Source organism: Magnolia sinica, chromosome 12 (assembly GCF_029962835.1).
Source record: "Magnolia sinica isolate HGM2019 chromosome 12, MsV1, whole genome shotgun sequence".
Classification (NCBI taxonomy): domain Eukaryota; kingdom Viridiplantae; phylum Streptophyta; class Magnoliopsida; order Magnoliales; family Magnoliaceae; genus Magnolia; species Magnolia sinica.
The window spans coordinates 74,454,165-74,472,814 of NC_080584.1; the positions used below are offsets into that span (position 1 = coordinate 74,454,165).

The window sequence follows — 18,650 nt, forward strand, 5'->3', positions numbered from 1 at the left end:
TGTCAGTCACTGCTGTTTCCTGCGGCGTGGTCCACCTGAGATTTGTATCGGCTCAATTTTGGGATCTTGCGTAAAAAGAATCTGTTAAAATGGTTGGACGGCGTGGATGTAAGGAACATACATCAAGGTGGGTACATCCCCGAATCCACTGAAGCACCCCTTAATGCAAATGTCATAGGTGTGAATTCTAGGCCGTTCATCATCTGTGTCCCATCATTAATCTCTAACTGGATCGTCTTGACAATAGAGCCAGGCTACATACTTTTAGTGTATCATGAGATCAACGTCCTGGATAAGGCGAGTAGAATTTGGATAGCCACTCTTGCGTGCAGCAAGCTTTTCATCCCACATTTCCCTCCAACAAAAGAAGAAGAGCAACAAGAGAACATCCAAAAAAGAAAATCAAAGACATCAATGGAGTGTCCCTTCTCTATTCCATTGCTCATCCTATCATCCTTCTATCTTCTAACCTGCACCGGGGAAGATAGGATAACCCTAGGCCAATCCATCACAGCAAACCAAACCATTACCTCTCAGGGTGGAATTTTCTCACTAGGTTTCTTCAGTCCTCAAAATTCCACAAACCGCTATGTTGGGATATGGTATCATAATATTCCTGTTCAAACTGTCGTATGGGTCGCCAACAGAGAAAACCCAGTCACAGATTCCTCAGGAGTTCTTACAATTACCCCAGATGGAAATCTCGCCTTCTTGGGTACAACTGAAAACATCTTTTGGTCATCGAAGGTGTCGATTCCAGCTCGAAGAAATACTACTGCAATACTCTTGGATGATGGTAATCTTGTTTTAAGAGATGACAGTCAGTCGGTCTTGTGGCAGAGCTTCGACTATCCTTCCAATTCCTTTCTCCCAGGTATGAAACTATCAGCAAACCTAAAAACTGGTGAAAGTACATGCGTTTTTTCGTGGAAAGATGCCAATAACCCAACACCAGGAGAATTTTCTGTATGTATGGACCCTCACACACCGCGCCAGCTGATCATGCTGAGAAGATCGGACAAGTACTGGAGAAGTGATGTTGGGCAGCTGGGAGCGGTTGTAACGATGTTTGGGAAAATTATTGTATTCTACCAAGCTACTGTAACTGACGACCAGGAGATCTATTTCACCATTACAATCACAGGCAGTAAGATCATGGCAAGGTACTTTTTGGCTCCTACTGGGCTAGTCCAGGCGCTGATATGGGAGGAAGATTCCAGGAAGTGGAAACCGATTATTTCATTTCCGACGATTGGATGTGATTTTTATGCCCCATGTGGTCCATTTGCTAGCTGTGATCGTAGAATGTCACTGACTATCTGTAAGTGTTTGAAAGGATTCAAGCCAAAATTTCAGAAAGATTGGGATATGGGGAAATGGTCTGGAGGTTGTGTGAGGCAGGAGCCGTTGGAATGTAAGATGGGAGACGGATTTATGAAGCTGGAAAATATGAAACTGCCTGATTTTTCGATATCCTTAGGAAACGTGAGTATGAGAGATTGTGAACTACAATGCCACAACAACTGTTCTTGCACGGCTTATGTTTACAGTAATCCGACTGGCTCGGTTGTTTGGAGATGTTTGATTTGGAATGGGGATTTGATTGATCTTGTGGAGGGTTCTGGAATGACTCCGGATATCTACATACGCCTTGCCGGCTCCGAATTTGGTATGTCTGAGATCTCTTCGAGGTGAGGAATGTTAATTCCAGACGCCCCAAGTTTTATCACAAGTGCAAACTCATTGCATATGCCAACAAGGCACGTGTGAAGAATCCAGAACGTGTCCCCGCATGAAATATTTGTTATGTAAAAGATTCATCTGGCCCATTACACGGGTTGTACACACGTAGAATCAGATGGACAGTCTACATTCACCTGCATATGTCTCTGACAAGTGGGCCAATATGATTTCAGGATAGAACATATGCACTGAGGGGAAAGTTTGTCCCAGGACGTGCACACGTAAACCATGTTGGCATGTGTGGTGGTACTTTGTTTTTCCACTCACAATGGGGTGGCCGGAATTTTCATTCTCCTTCAAGCTTCATTTGCACTGTAGTTTTTCCTTTTCGTCCATTCAAGGGTCGACCCTACATTGATAGGAGTAAGGGAAAGACAGCCCTGGTAATGTTATCAAACAATGGTCCATAATGACTTCTTATGTGAAAATTCCATCGTAGAACACCTATGATGTGTAAAAAGCAACGCTAATCAGATTATTAATGTAATGTTCCTGAATTTTAGTATACTTAGAACTAAAATAAATAAATAAATATTTTTATTTTAATTAAGAAATGAACACAATTTAATATTTGAATTGGTAGAGATATTTTGGTTGAGAAAGAGCTTGAGGATGTGCAAACAAATAAGAGAAAGAAAACCCTATAGAGAAAGAGAGGATATTCTAAGAGGGCTTGATAGGTAAGTTCCAACCCTTAGATCCATTTTATTATTATTTTTTTTTTAAAATCTCTTCCTCATCTATGCAATGGACAATGTGAATCATCCACACAATCATTGTATAGGTGCGTGGAACTTTTTTAACAATTATTTGTATTTTCAAATATGGGCAATAGTATTTTAGGAATAAATTTAATTGTTAACATCTGATTATGTTAAGATAAATATGAACCACTCATTGGATCCCAAGTGGTAAAAGATACTAGTGCTTGCCTTAAATTTCAAATCAATCTGATCAGTAGATGAGCCATTTTTACTAGATTTAACCATACGGATTATTTATACCTTAGATTCTAAAATGGTGATCAAACATATTACATTAGATCCCCACTACGTATGCTCATTCTGTAATAAATATAAATTATTATCCAGAGAATATGAGTCAATCTAACCATTTGATGGGCCATAAAGATAAAAGATTAGTATCATACATATTATACTTTAAATAAGTATTTTTTTGGAAACATAAATGATTTGGATTTAAGCAATCTATTGACCCATTCTTAATTTAAAATTTTACAATGCCAATGGATGACTTGGATCTATACCATATGATCAGTGGAACGTTTACAATAAGATAAATAATGACACTTAAAAAGTTAATTAAAACTTTTTATTTTTCTAAACTTTAACATTTTAAATTTTGTGAGTTAAATTAATAACAATCATTAATCATATAAAATTAACATGACGATCAGCACACTTGGTTGATCGAGTGCACCCCACATGATAAGATTACTAACTACTAGTATTCAATCTAAGAGAATTTAGAATCGAACGATTGAATTCTCCATGTGGGCTATCTAAATTGAGAATTTATTAACCAAATATGAATTGATCAAATAGATTAGAAAGATGTAAATAAGGAATTAATTGAACTATGTAATTAGGTAATTGCTAACTGATTGATCTCAATATAACATATTGAAATCCACATCACTAGATTTCAAGTGAGTGATCCTAATATGTTTCTTCTCCATTGTGATTAAATTAGTCATCTGATTATTTTTACTGATTGTGATTCTCTGTGTTGAATGCTTGTTTACTTAAAAATAAAAATGATATTATTGTTATATAAGTGACAATTGTCAGCATGATGTATAAATCATTCTCATGCATCTATGTCATGCATTGCATATCCATATTGAATACCTGTGGGCACTCTTCGGATTACCTGTAAGTACTTACAGTATCGAGTGACCTAGGGGACCATTTATGGATGCCCACAATATGTGGAAGCATACCAAGATGGTAGAAGCCTGCCCAAAAAGGGAGAGATGTGGGTTGATGAGATCTAACTCAAGCAAATGGACTGATTAACCGACTTGATGCATTCACGCACCCATGCATCTCATGACATTCATGAATTTTTATTTTAATTATGATGTGCATGAAATATGATGGGTTCACTCACTGGGCCTAGCCAGGTGATATTTTATTAATGGAAAAATCATACATATTTAGTGAACGATGAAACAACTGCTCAAGTTTCAAGGCAAGAAGGTGAATCGGTGGATGATTTACAAGGGTTATGGCCCTATCTTGATGAAGATGAATTGAATATATTAAATTACTAACATATCTAGTTGAACTTATGTTATTCCTTTAATTATGTGTTTAAATAAATTTTAAGCTGAGTAACTAAAAGTTATGAATAGTTAAATTTTTAATTGTAAATGGTTTAATAGAGTCCCAAATGGGTGGGTGGTGGTATCATGCTTAACTTTTGTGAATATTATGAATATGTAAATTGAATGCTTACAAATGATCTCGATGGTGGATATATGTGCATGTGATTGAAATAAATGAATGTGAAATGTTTTGTTAAAGGTTTGAGTTTGGAAACTTAGTGTACATTTTAATTAACCCTCTGGAAAATGGTATGAATAAATGAGTACTCTCAGTGATGAATAGCAAGGCTGGGTACTGGCTTGCAAACCTCCGCTCTCTTCGTGCACCTGAACGATCTCCCGATAGAAGTGAAGGGTAGAATTTTTCTAGACAGAACGGACCTAGGCGTTCTAAAGAGATGATTCCTTGCTCTTTCCTTCAATTCGATGTCCTTTTCTTCCTTTTACGATAGGCTCCGGAGAGGCTGGTTGCCTATCGGGCCCGAATGTAAAGTGGTTGTACAACTTTCTTTGATATATAAATTGAAAAGTTGGGTTTTAATTTAATTTTATTTTTTAAAAATGGTTTTAGTACACATGGTGTACAAGTCATGTGTCATAACTCGGGTCCGAAGGTGCACTCTATGCATTCGAATTTCGAAGCATGACAATTATAAACATCCAATTACGACTTGGAAAATAAGTCTTACAATCCCTTTTGCAAGCCCTTAATTAGGTTGTTGTGACCACTTGATCAGGATAATTCTAGGACCATGCGCAATCACAAGTTCGCCCACTTGAGCTCTAGATCAATATGGACCTGAACACATTAACGAGAATAATCAGTCAATGTTACCACAATGTCATTTATTAAATGGAAGGCAGGTGAAGATAGTTTTCTAATGAAGTGGTAAATTGTCTTCCCTTTCAATGCAGGTGGAAGCAATCAGATAAGCGACGTCTCTAGTAAGAGAAACCGTTTGCTTCGGATTATACTACCCATAATTGCTACTTCCATGGTTGTTTTGGGAATGTTTGGCTATTTTTTATGGAGGAGACTCAAGAAACAAGGTAATTCTAGTATCTTCTGATCACCATTTTAGCGGAAATATATGTATTTGTAGCAGTGAATATATATGCATCCGTATGACTAGGCCTTCGGGCAAAAGTGGGGCCATTAAACCCAATGGTTTAATGATACAAACAAATGAGTTGTTGGGTGCCACCCTGGACTAGCTGTGCCCCCAAAAATCTCCTAACTTGAAAGATTCTGGCCACCAATCACGGAACTTTTTTGACGGTGACTTTTACAGCATCTTCCATTCGTAGCTGGGGCTGATAAACGAATAGACTGGATCATTCATCCATGGTTACCACTTTCATGAGGGACTGAATTTCCTCTTTTCAAGGGTTGCATAGTTCCTCAATAGAGTAATTAATCCCTAGGTGTAAGATTTCAAACCTTCTTTGCATCACGGAGATTTAATTACATTCTCGTTTAGTATTAAAAGCACTAAATTATTGTCTTTTAGGGAAGAGAGATGCAAATACTGCAACACTTGATCAAAGAGCTAATTATTTTGCAACCGAGTTTAGAAGTGATGATACACTTCTAAATGGGGAGTATATTCCAGATCAGTTACCACTATTCACATTCGGTAGCATTGTAGACGCTACAGAAAACTTCTCTTTGGCGAATAAGCTTGGGGAAGGTGGGTTTGGTCCTGTTTACAAGGTAACGTCCAATCGCCATGACCAAATTTGTAAGTTGGGGAAAACAAATGGGTGGTATAAAATATATATTGATGGATATTCTACAAATGGGTGGTATAAAATACATATTGATGGATATTCTTCTTCTTCTTTTTTCTTTTTCTTTTTTTTTTTTTTTTTTTTTTTTATTCAACTTTGTTTAAGTATCTTGTCAGTGGTATAATAGATGGGTGTTTATAAAGTAGGGGTTGGACTATAAGTTACTGTTCACCCAGCGGATAACTTTGAACCTTTCATGTGCGCCTGCCCAACATCTACTCCATGCATTAGGTTGGGCAGTTAGTTAGAATCATCTTGTGTGAACACTAGCATTAGCAACATTGACTAATCAAGTGGACCACCCATGTATATTTCTATTTATCAATGGATATATAGAAATTGTATTCTATGTTGTGGCCCACCCAATGATTATATGAGGCAGAATTTTGCAATAGGTGATCCTCATGGGGAGGAAACCTATCGGAAGGGTTGGATGTTGCATGAAAGTAATATTTTCTAAGTTATCTGCTTGGTGAACTTTAACTTATGCTCCAACCAGTCGAACTTTAAACATTTGTTCATAAAGAAAGGTTGGTGGAAATAGTGAATGCAAAGCGGATTAATAACAACGATTCTGGTGTTTTCAGGGAAGGTTGCCAGGAGGTTTAGAAATAGCAGTAAAAGCACTTTCCAAGAGTTCTGGGCAAGGCCTGGAGGAGTTCAAGAACGAAGTAGAACTTATTGCAAACCTCCAACACAAGAATCTCGTTAAACTGTTGGGTTGGTGCATTCATGCGGAAGAAAAGATGCTAATCTATGAATACATGCCCAACAAAAGCTTGGATAAACTTCTGTTTGGTTTGTTACTTAGCACATGACAAAAGAATATCTCAATTCCATTTGATTTAGGAATTTATTTATATAATTTTTTTTAAATGAAAATATCTAATAAAGAATATCCATCAGATCCAACCCAAAAATCACAACTAGATTGGGGGAAACGCTTCTGCATTGTTGAAGGTATTGCTCAAGGGCTTCTTTATCTTCACAAGTATTCGAGGTTAAGAATCATTCATCGAGATCTAAAAGCCAGCAATATTCTACTGGATGGTGAAATGAACCCCAAAATATCAGACTTTCGTTTGGCTAGAATTTTTGGAGGAAACCAGATTGAAGTGAGTACTGATAGAATCATGGGAACATAGTAAGTGCCATTTTTTGGAGACTCACTTGCATTCAAACGTCTGAATGCATATGCACCACAAACTGATGCTTATTACTCAACCAATTTTCTAATTAGATTGGTTGTATTAATTTCTGCAGTGGCTATATGCCCCCCGAGTATGCATTGGCGGGTCACTTCTCAGAGAAATCCGACGTATTTAGTTTCGGGGTGTTGCTGTTAGAAATAGTTACTGGAAAGAGGAATGCAGGTTTTTATCCCACAGATCGATGGTCAAATACTTTAGTATATGTAAGTAGCATACATTATTTTATTTTCCCGCCCAGCTTTTGTACACATGATATTGTGCACTAACACATTTTGTAGGGTGGCAATTTGCTTTGGGCTAGCTGAGGGCCATAGCTCGTGTTGGAGTTGGACATGCTTCAGCTAGCAGTAATGCATTTTGTAGGGTAACAATTTGGTTTGGGCTGGCTGAGGACCGTACCTCATGTTGAACTTGGATACATTTCTGCGTAGCCCCCTTACAAACCAAACATTAATCCCAAATGGGCACATCCCTTTGAACATTGAAAATGGGATTGGAATGCACATCAATCCCAAACAGGCGACAGTCCAATCCAACTTGTTTTATTCATCAACGATTGCCATTTTTCATGAATGAAAATGTGGCAGCATGCCGTGTTTTCCACCTTGGGCTGATTCTTGTTTTGCATATTCCATAAAGATGAAATTTACATGATCCCAATGGTGAATTTTAATTTCTTCAGGCATGGAAACTATGGAAAGAAGGTAAGACCATGGAGCTGATGGATCCATCGATAAGCAGTTCGCATGTCACTCATGAAGTCGAGAGATGCATCCATGTGGGGCTTTTGTGTGTCCAAGATGACCCAGGTGAACGCCCAACAATGTCTTCCGTTATCTCTATGTTGGGAAATGGAACTGTGCTACCACCAACGCCCAAGAAACCAGCCTTTTCAACAAGTTGGAGCTCCATTGCTGTCTATCCATCTTCTAGTGAATCCAGGAATTATTCTATAAATGATTTGACGATTAGCATGGTAGAGGCCAGGCCATAGTTATCACTTTGGCATGCTGAGAGGTAACATAATTTTAAATTTTCGAATCATGCCATGTATTTTAATCAAGCTTGTTTCTTGAAGGAATGCAATTATGAACCTATGTCAAACCAAGACCTGAAATGTATTCTCTTCCCAGATCAATAAAAGCCTCTCCATAGGGCATATTTGGGTGTATATCCTTGCAATAGAGTTAATAATCAAAGTACAATAAAATCTTATCAATCAATAAAAATTTATGTTGAAGGAATGCCTCTAGAGGACAGAAGAATAGCAGACAAACATAATTGAAAGCAACAGAGAAGGGTGACAGAAAACCAAAATCGGCCATGTCTCGTGGAAGCAACCGACAAATGAAATGGAGACCGAAGAAGATAAAGATGAAGATCAAGTATAAGAAGAAATGCATGAGGAGGCTGAAGAGGAAGTGCCAAAAGATAAGGCAGAGATCCAAGTAGAGACAGGTCGAGTATCTCTCCTTATGGCCCCGTCATCCTTCCATTGGTAGGCATAGATTTTTTTGCTTAATACTGCTTACTTGTAGGCAAAAGGGTACTTGAGGCAAGAGATGCGTTGGTTCTATTTGATGTCTTTAGTCAAGTTTTAGTTTCCTTTTCTGCTTGAGATTCTTCACAGTTTCCTTTTCGGTTTTGGATGAGATTCTTCCTAGATTTCTTTTCCGTTAGGGATTCTTCCCAAGGTTATATATATGGGTGTAAACAAGATTACTAGGACTTTTCAAATTCATCCAAGGGGCTCGAAGGGTGTAGCAATGGTGAGATTCGAGGTTGTTCTAGTCGGGTAAGCTCTTTCTCTTTGTAATTTTGCTTTCAAAGTATTCATCTATCATTTTGTGCCGTGGTTTTTCCTGCAAAGGTTTTTCCACATTAAAATCTTCATGTACTTCTCCCTTTTGTTTGGTCTCAATGGGTCGCCATCCTAGATCCACCTCTGTGTGCTTCTGCGGTCCCCCCCAACAACATTAAAGATATCTGACTTTTAGTTTAATGTTTTGCTGGTTTTTGGTTTATGTATTCATATCGGTGTAGCAAGTTAATATAGTTTTTATGCATGGTTTTGTTTAAATCTTATATTGGTAAATTTCTTTATATGCTTGGTTTTTTCTGTTGAGTGTATGATGATACAGAGATGTCTGTGACAAATTCACTCTGTCCATCTATTTTTAAAGAACACAATAGGATTGGAATCTAAAAATAAGGCAAATCCAAAACTCATGTCATGTGGGCGATATCACATGAAACAGTGGGGATTGAACGCTTAGGCGTGACAGAAGTTTTTTATTAGGATGATACTTGTTCTTACGGTTTATCTGAGTGGTAATAACCGTATGAACGGTTTGGATGGCAGATAAAGGTTTCAACGGTGGATGTTTCCATTCCCACTGCACCTGAGTTTTGGTTCTGCCTGATATTTTATAATCCTATCCTATTGTGATCTTTAAAAACAGATGGACGGAGTGGATTTGTCACGGACATTTCTGTGGAACCCACACAGCCCCGGGCATGGGTGTATCTATGTGCCTGGGGCACATGCGTTCTCCATCAAGAGCAGGCTTCCATGGTTGATTCAGTTTGAATGTGGCCCCGTTGATAGTTGTTGCTGATACATTGCCACGAGATGGATAATATGATGGGGAATAATAACCTCATTAAGAAAACATGCATCATCGGACCACTTATTGAATCCATGGATGGATCAATTACTTAAGACATATGCATCATGACAAGAAAAAGATTCTACCATCAAATTGCTTGATGGATTGACGGTCCTCATACATAAAGTTGTGATGGAGTCAAAATATCAGTTGATTCAATGAACCGACTGTTAAAGACAACTTGATGGCCAAGGATGTGGACAATTTCAGTCATCATGATGAAGATGAACAGTCTTCTACCTTCTTTGTAAGGACCAAAGTACATAGATCCAAGGCTGGTAGTGACGAGAACAGCAGTGTAGCTAGCAACGTTAATCCAAAGTGACTATCACAAATTAATTGTTACAAAAGAGGTGGAAGTTAACACCATGGATATGGATATGAAGGATGGCAATGAAATGAAAGGTGATGTTTTGTTCTCTGAAATTATACCATAAGTATAAAATTCTAATTAGTTGTGTATGATTTAATTATTACTTGCTGCCAAAGATACAGAAGACGAATTATAAAGATGAGTCATCACAATGGGCTACTACCATTCTAAACTCGGGGATAAGTTTAAAATTTTAATTAGAGGAGCCCGATGTATATCAAAATAAAGGACAATCATATAAATGGCTGCAATCGAAAGAAATCGGGCTAAAAAGTTTGATCAACGTCCTAAGAGTGCACTACTAGTTTCTCTCTTTTCTCTTTTGTTTCCCTTTTCCTGGTTGAGTAGGTGTGGCTGTGTTTATAGCAATATGAGATTGTGAGTAAATGATTGGCGAGACTCCTTTCCTTTTTGTCCGAGCCAGCCCCAAGAATAGTACTACTGGCCTTGTTGGATTAATTATATTGCCATGTTGGATTAATAATATTTGGTGGTGAGTCTCCACCTTAAAAAAAAAAAAAAAAAGAGAGAGAGAGAGAGAAAAAGAAAAGAAACCTATGATGGAAATAATATAAATGACTGAAAATAAAATCTGGACCAATAAATCAATGGAACGGGAAGTACATGATCGGAACATAAAAGCTAGACCGCCTAGTGCCATTTCCCACCAACTGTACCAAACTCGTTCGAACTTTTTGACAACTCATCGTACGTTATCTGAGTTCAGTCATACGTTATCTGAGTCCAAAATCTGAACGGTCCAATGATGCACCAACCCACGAAAACCCTACGGCTCAACTTTTACTTCGATCTAAAATTGTGGTGGGCCATGAAAAAGGAAAACAGTTTCCTCCCTTGATTTACATCTCTCTTTGTTATGGGCCACCAGATTTTTATACGAGGGAGAAAATTGTTTACCTGAGATTTCATGGAATGCGGCATCACATGGACCGTTCTGATTAGATACCAATGACACATGTGCAAAGTCACACAGGTGCGCAGGTAAGCACGCCTCCATATATATAATTCCACGTATAGTTGGATCGACACATGCGAAATATGGTTGAACATCGGGTGAAATAGTTAAATACGTGATGAGGACTGGAGACGTCTTAATTATTATGCCAGGCCCCTCGTCTTGTGGTCCGAAATCATGCATTAACTTGTCAGCGTTCATACCACAACATTATTGGAAATTAGGCATCTGGAGATTAGACAACCATAAATTTAAATAAGAAAATGCTACTTTTGGCTTTTGGCCCATTAAATGGTATTCCTTGTTTGGTGGAATATTTACACCATTGCCCTATGTGAAGTTACAAGTGTGGAAACTTGACAATCATGTTACAGATAAGAACCGCGCGCTCATCTATGTAGTTCGAGAGACGGGAGAAATTAGGATGGGCGAACCCTTTTGGCTTTTCAGCAACCATCAGCGTACCTTTTGAAAGTGGAATTACCTTAAATACCTCGACTTAAAAAATTTTGGAACCAAATTAGTTTGTATGCATAACTATGATAGTCTTCTTCATATTATTAGAATATGTACAAAAATAATAATCTACTAAAGATGTTGATTCTCGACGACAAGATGGATGAAAAAACTGGACACCGAGATTTTAATATTTGGTGAACTAAGATTTTGGAAAGATAAAATCAATATTAGCCTCCTTCATAAGGGAAATCCAATTAGATGTAAAATCTTGTACTTCTCATGTTATGGTGGTAATGAGGTATATTGAATTACCACGCTTTTTCCAATTAAAAATCCCAATCTACACCTTTCAACAGGTACATCTAGTGTGGGACCCTTGATGTTATTATCCTCTCTAGTGGATAACATTGCAGTTAATGCACGAGTGGACCATACATGAATCGTATAAATTTCCAACCGCTTCTCATCAATCATTAATATGATCATGCTTAATCAGGCATTGTTTGATCAGGTACGTGCATAAGATTAAATTTAAATACTTGAATCATGATGCACATTTGTTTATTTTTGAGATTGAATAAATTTGTGTTTACAATATTTATTGATTAAAATTTTATTAAAATATTAATATAATAATATATAAATATTTTTTCAAAATTTATTCTTAATAAAATCCAATCTTGCATGACATGGGTAGACACCGTTCGGTTCGGTCTAGTTCTGGGGTGAAATCGGAACTGCACCGTTTCCAACAGTTCCAATAAAACTAGAACCAAAACCAGACTGTTTGCACTCTAGAACTGAATTGGAACTGGATCGGAAAAAACTGACTCGGTTCGGTTCACCACCCTTTGGTGTTCCCAAAATGATTTTGCTGCTAATGTCTATGGGTGTTGTGATCCATTTGATGAATGGTCTTATTTTTTATATTTAAAAAATAAAATAGAATTTAAATGTTTATTGACAAGGGGTCCAGTTACAGGTTTGGTTTTACAGTCGGGTTATGTAGATCGAGAAGCCAACCAAACTAACCAGCTTTTTTTTTTTTTTTCAGAACTGGAATGAAACCGGTACACTTCAGAACCGGACCAAACTTGTGCGGTCTGGTCGGTTCCGGTCCAATTTACCGGTTCTAGCGGTTTGGTGTGCACCCCTATTACAGTGTGGAGAAAAGCAAAAGTCTACCTGAGTGCACTTTGTCAAAAACTTGCTGCCCGCCCTTGCCAATGCGGCACACAGTTGTAATATCTGACCTTCTCATCAAGCTAGACCCACCTAACAGATGCCCTGAGTAAAAATGCACTTGCAGGAGTTGGTCATGACCCTCCATTGTGAGCGGCAAAGGACCAGCCATCCGGATTACCAAACCATAACCCTTTTGTACGAGGAATTCAACGATACCCAGGCACCTGAAATGGTACACACGGCGTATATTAACTCAATTTAAATGGGCTAAATTTGTGGAACACGCTATCTCTGATGGGGGGTTTAGATCGTAACTCTGCTTATGCCTTAAGTAACTTATCTTGGTTTCTTTCATATGATAGGATGCCTCCGCCCTTTCTGCACTAGGCACAGCCCAAATCTGATTTGCATGTCACTTGTAAATGTCTCTGTTTATCAATGAAATCTGGCAAGTATTATTATAATTATTATTATATTATTATTATTATTATTATTATTTTAACTTATCTTGGTTTCTACTTATTAAACTGAAGTAATTTAGTAACTTTTAATTAGAAAAGTTACTTGTAATTGATCTTAAACCAAACTTATCTCAAATAAATTATTTATCAACTGCTGCAAGTAAAAAAACTAACTTATTTGGTGGTATCCAAACAGGCCCTAAATTTAAATCTAAAACTCAGATTTTTCAGGCAATCTTAACTTTTAATCGTGGACCCTTGTTTTTTTAAATCAGATTAATGGATATTTTCATTATAAACTGTTCAATAAATGTTCAACGATATAATAATTATAAAATGGTATAAAAATAAATTTGTATTCATGATACATCCGGACAGGTAAAAATAGTTTAAATGGTTTAGTTAAAATTACTTGCATGATGCATGCGCAAATTCTCAATGAATTTGTGTGGCCCCAAGAATTTTTTAATGGTGGGCACTCAATCACCACTATTTCATGTGGTGTCGTTGATGTAGAGCAGGTCGGAGACAGTTTCATGGCCAAGATGGATCAAAAAATGACTGGTCGATGACAGAAGTGATCCAGACCGTTGGACCTTAGATCAGGCGTATCTCACAATCTGGAATGAGTTATCGGGCGTAAAATATATGGTTTTGGGGTAGAACAAGCTACTTTAGCCAACCAACCCCACAACGCCGGGTTACGCAACCTGAATTTGCGAAATACCCCTGGATTGACGGTTGTTTCCTGTTTTAATTTCATTTTTACTATAAATAGTAAGTTTTAGTTTGATTATAACTCGTCATCCGTCGGGCTTTAGGAGTTGTGTCCAACGTGAAAAGAGTTTAGAATAATTAGGAGAACGGTTTGGTGAAGCCAAATAGGACACTTACTATTTTTGGCCGAAAACCTTGTGCACTAGTAGACATCATAACTGTTTATAAATAGTAAGTTTACTATCTATAGTAAGTCGCGAATTTTAGGAGTTTTAGTTATAGTTTGATTCTGATTTCTTTCCCATTGCTTAGTACCCCTATTTATTTAAAGGGTTGTGAACTCGTTTTTATTCATTCATTAGTCAATTTTAAATTTTATTAGAATTTATTGCAATTTTCTTGCTTTCTTTCCTCGTGAATTCGAAAAGTCTCCGTGATGAGTCCAGAAAAGCTCCGTGGATTTGGAGTAGTTATCCTTGAGGAAGACGGTGATCGACCTCATCCCGTTCATCCCTGCGTCAGTCGTCCACCTCATATTTGGATCTACTTCATTTTTGGGCTCAGTTTTATAGATCATGCCTAAAAATGAGCTGTAAATCTGAATGGACGGATGGATAAAAAAACATATATCAGCGCCACAGATTTTCCAGAACGAGGTCAGTACCCGAGGGGTTACTACGAAATTTGAATCCTGATAAGGCTACTGTCCACCTCGACCACGAGTCCTACTCTGTGAAGGAGTCCACCTCTGTCATGGGTCCTATTCAATTGTGACAGGTGGGGCCCAATGGTTGGATAATTCATACCATCCTATTCAATTGTGACGGGTAGGTCCAATGTTTGGATAATTCATACCATTAGCATGCTAAGCGCTGCTTTAAGTAGCTATGTGCCATGTAGCATATGCCACGCATATATCTTAGTCTTAACACCGTATAAGTCTTTTTTTAAAAGAAAAAAAAAAACACACACACAGCCATATCACATCTACTTGATCTCTTGATCTCAATGTTGAAACGTAGTATATCGACCAATAAGCTATAGATCTGGACTAACTGCCATGTATCTCAATTAAATACCTTCAGTCGTCGATGAATTTACATATGCTATAAGCTATATAGTTTATGTTACTCATTGTATAGTTTACACTACAAGTTATTTTTCATTAAAATTAAATTAATTTATATTTTCAATAATTTATTATATTTTCTATTTTTCAATAAAAATTAATTTATCTTTTCAACAATTTTCTTTAATTTTTTTAGTTAATTTTTATCTGCTTTTCCTGTTATTTTACATTGTGTTTGGTTGCATCAGATGTTATAAAATTTCACTATTAGTTTGTTTAATTTGGTACAAAATATTATAAATTTTCATGATATTTGTTGCAATCGAGCATAACCTTCATTCAAAAAAATTAAAACTAATGTGTAGCTTACACCACACGCTATGTAGGTAATGCCTCACATTTCATAGCATAAAACGCTACTCTACGCATTATTCTCTAGTCAAGTCACTGATGTTGAATCCCACTATTGATTGACCCAAAATTCTATGACTACATGTTATTTACCAGTCAAGCCACTGATGCTGAATCTTACTATTGACTGGCCCAAAATTCTATGGCTTTCACATTATAACAACTAAAATTAGGACTTTTATGCATTGATGTGGACTGTCATTGAATTTGGCAACTCTTTCCAAAGATACGGAACAATCTCTCCCGATGACTTTTATTTTTTTTCCATAAAGATGGGAGCTCACCCCCAATAATTTTATTAAAAGTACGAAAATATCCTCACAAACATTCGACACCGAAAAGAAAACATAGTGCAACCTATCATTTGCCCTTACTTTCGTTCTACTAAACAACCCTTACCCAAAATCACCAATACCTAACTAACCCTCTGCACCAACCTATACGAGCCAACACAAACCTGTCACAAGCCAATATTAGGGTCGAACACCTTGCTTTCTCTCCGCCTCTACCTTCTCATAGACTAAGGTAATTAATCAAGCCCTGATCCCTTTGGGGACCTCCTCTTTGCTTCTATATACCCCATCCATACCCCATTCAGGACCACTCCCAATCTTAGCCAGACCATCCACTTCAAAATTACCTTCTCTCAGAGTATGCCCGATCCTGAAATTAAAGTCCCTTTCGGTACTTGAACATGGACCGTTGTTATATTTCTCCTTTTGCTTCTTAACCATCTGTCTATTAGCAGGACACAGTCAAAAGGTGAATTTTTTGTAGGGAGGAAATTTTAGAGGTATGGTCCATTCACAGTAGGACAGACAAATGGATTGGCTTACCTAACCATGGCCCCACTTGCCATAATTAAAAGCCGGTCTAGTGGTCTATGGTGTGCAAAGATACGTGGCCAACTATAGTACACTTCCTTTTAAGGTTGTCCGTGGGTCTGGCTAAGAGGAAAGAAAGTATGCTCCACTAGTACTTGTGTGGAGCCAACAACATTTATGTATCATATCCAACCTGTCTATCCACTGAATCTCCTCAGTTTATATCCGATGTCATGAATATTAGCTCAATACAAAGCTTGGGTGGACCACAACATGGGAACAAGTTGGAAGGGGACACTCACCATTGACTTTATCTAGAGCCCACATGAGTTACAGAACAGCTGATTTTTGGTCCTAACTCTTCATCGGGGGAAGATGAAGCATCAGGACTGCTTATAGACAACATGGTGGCCATGCCCTCCCAACCTGTCTCCTGTGCTATGGGACACAGCTGATGGATCCTGTCATGAATGGGAGGGGATTAGATGTGGCCCTGGCCTCACCCAATTTCGTGCAGTCCTTGCTGTGGGCGCCACCTTGATTATGTAATCTATATCCACACCGTTTATCTGTTTTACCAGATCATTTTAGGGCATGAGCCCAAAATGGTAGAAGATCCAATTCTCAAGTGGACATACAATGGGAAACAGTGCTAATTTCACCTCCTACCATAAAAAAATTTGATAGGGCCATTGTAAGGTTTCTGTAATGTTCATCTGTCATCTAGACTTCTTTTTTTTTTTTTTCCCTTTTGCCAACTTCGATCCCTCAATCGTAGAGGTGGGATGATGAAGCTCAGTAACACCTACGAAAGCTTAAGGTTGGCATCAGTCGATAAGGTCACATAAACCTTGATAAAGAGATAAAACAAATATCAGCTTGATCCACAAAATTCTGTGGATCTACTTCCTTTTTGGGCTCGTGCCCTAAAACGGATGGATGGCGTGGATACAGAATATGTACATCAAAATGAGCCCCACGGTAAAGGCTGCACAGTCTTGGGTGAGGCCGGGCCACTCCCAGATAATGTGGCCCCACCTGTTGCCTTTATACCTCCTGAGTACAATCCAGATAGAAATTGAATAATGCCAAGAGATTTTATAGAAAAAACTGCCTAATCATTACAGAATTTACATTTTGGTCTCCTTTCAAAAGGTTTCCACTGAGCTGCCTCGATCCCAATAATTATCAATAGAGTACCTTCAATTAGATTTTTATTAACAGGTTCGAGTCAGTTCATGCAAGCAAAGAGATAAGCCCGATGGGGATGTTTATGTGAAATCCACCAAAACCACTAGGTAAATCACTCCCAGTTAGGCTCAAGTACCTAAAAATCAGCTCTATGCGTGATTTAGATGGGCTGATTCGAAATAATGTACACAAAACATTCACCCTCCAAAATTGTGAGGATACATTTGATACTTTTGGGAGTAAAACAGTCACTTACAAGGCACGACAAGGCTAGAACCTGGAACCATCATCCTAGTATTGCATATTGATGACATGTTGATCACCAATCGTAATATGTCTGAAATCGATGTACCGAAGACTCGGTTATCAGGATATTCGAGATGAAAGATCTGGGGATTGCAAAGAGGATTTTCCGCGTATATATTCATAGAGATAGGAAGAGGAGTAGGCTTTGGGATGGACAAGGAAAAGCCGGTTAGCATTCTCCACGTTGCTTACTTCAAGCTTTCTTAATCCTAAATCAAATGTGAAAAAGAAGGATATATCTCATGTGGCTTATTTAAATGCTATGAGCGGTTTAATGTATGTCATGGTATGTACAAGACCGGATATTTCACAGACAGTTGGTGTTGTGAGCAGATACATGTCAAATCACGACAAACAACACTGAGAATTGAAGCTGTGAAATGGCTACTTCGATACATTCGAGACATAAAGTACTACGTATTAACTTTTGAGAAGACAAGGGCCAAATTAGTTGGATATGTGGATTCAGATTACGTAGGTAGTATGGATTTCAAAAAGTCAATTGTATGTTTCTCGTTTGTTCTAGTGGGTGGAGCAACTAGTTGGACGTCGAAGCTTCAGTCAGTGGTGGCTCTTTCCACAACCGAAGCTAAATACATGGCAGTGACGGAGGTATTTAAGGAAGATGGTTGGTTGAGAGAGATGATAAATCAGTTGGGACTTCAACAGAAGGTCGTTGTAACAGCTCGACCAACACAGTATGATATTGTCCACTGGGTTTGCGCCTGCACAGTTTTGTTCTCAGGGTTTTCCTCAAAAGGCCTCATACTATGAAGGTACTAACTCCATATATAACCACCATTACTTCGGACAGTGCTTCCGATGTGGGACAAGTTCAACCTCCTACTACATACACAGTATCTTGCCAACACAGTGGCCTGCCAACTACTAGTAGCTCGCCTAGGCCCTTCGGC

At 38.0% G+C, this 18,650-nt stretch overlaps 1 protein-coding gene across 1 annotated transcript; it reads left to right on the forward strand.

Moving 5' to 3' along the window:
- The first annotated feature begins 351 nt into the window (after positions 1 to 351).
- On the forward strand, positions 352 to 8,266 carry LOC131220253 (G-type lectin S-receptor-like serine/threonine-protein kinase SD1-13). Its single transcript, XM_058215208.1, has 7 exons — positions 352 to 1,669; positions 5,009 to 5,143; positions 5,605 to 5,807; positions 6,472 to 6,682; positions 6,791 to 7,028; positions 7,148 to 7,298; positions 7,778 to 8,266. The coding sequence occupies exons 1-7, from the start codon at positions 415 to 417 to the stop codon at positions 8,087 to 8,089; spliced, it is 2,505 nt and encodes an 834-aa protein (XP_058071191.1). The 5' UTR covers positions 352 to 414; the 3' UTR covers positions 8,090 to 8,266.
- Positions 8,267 to 18,650: the final 10,384 nt, after the last annotated feature.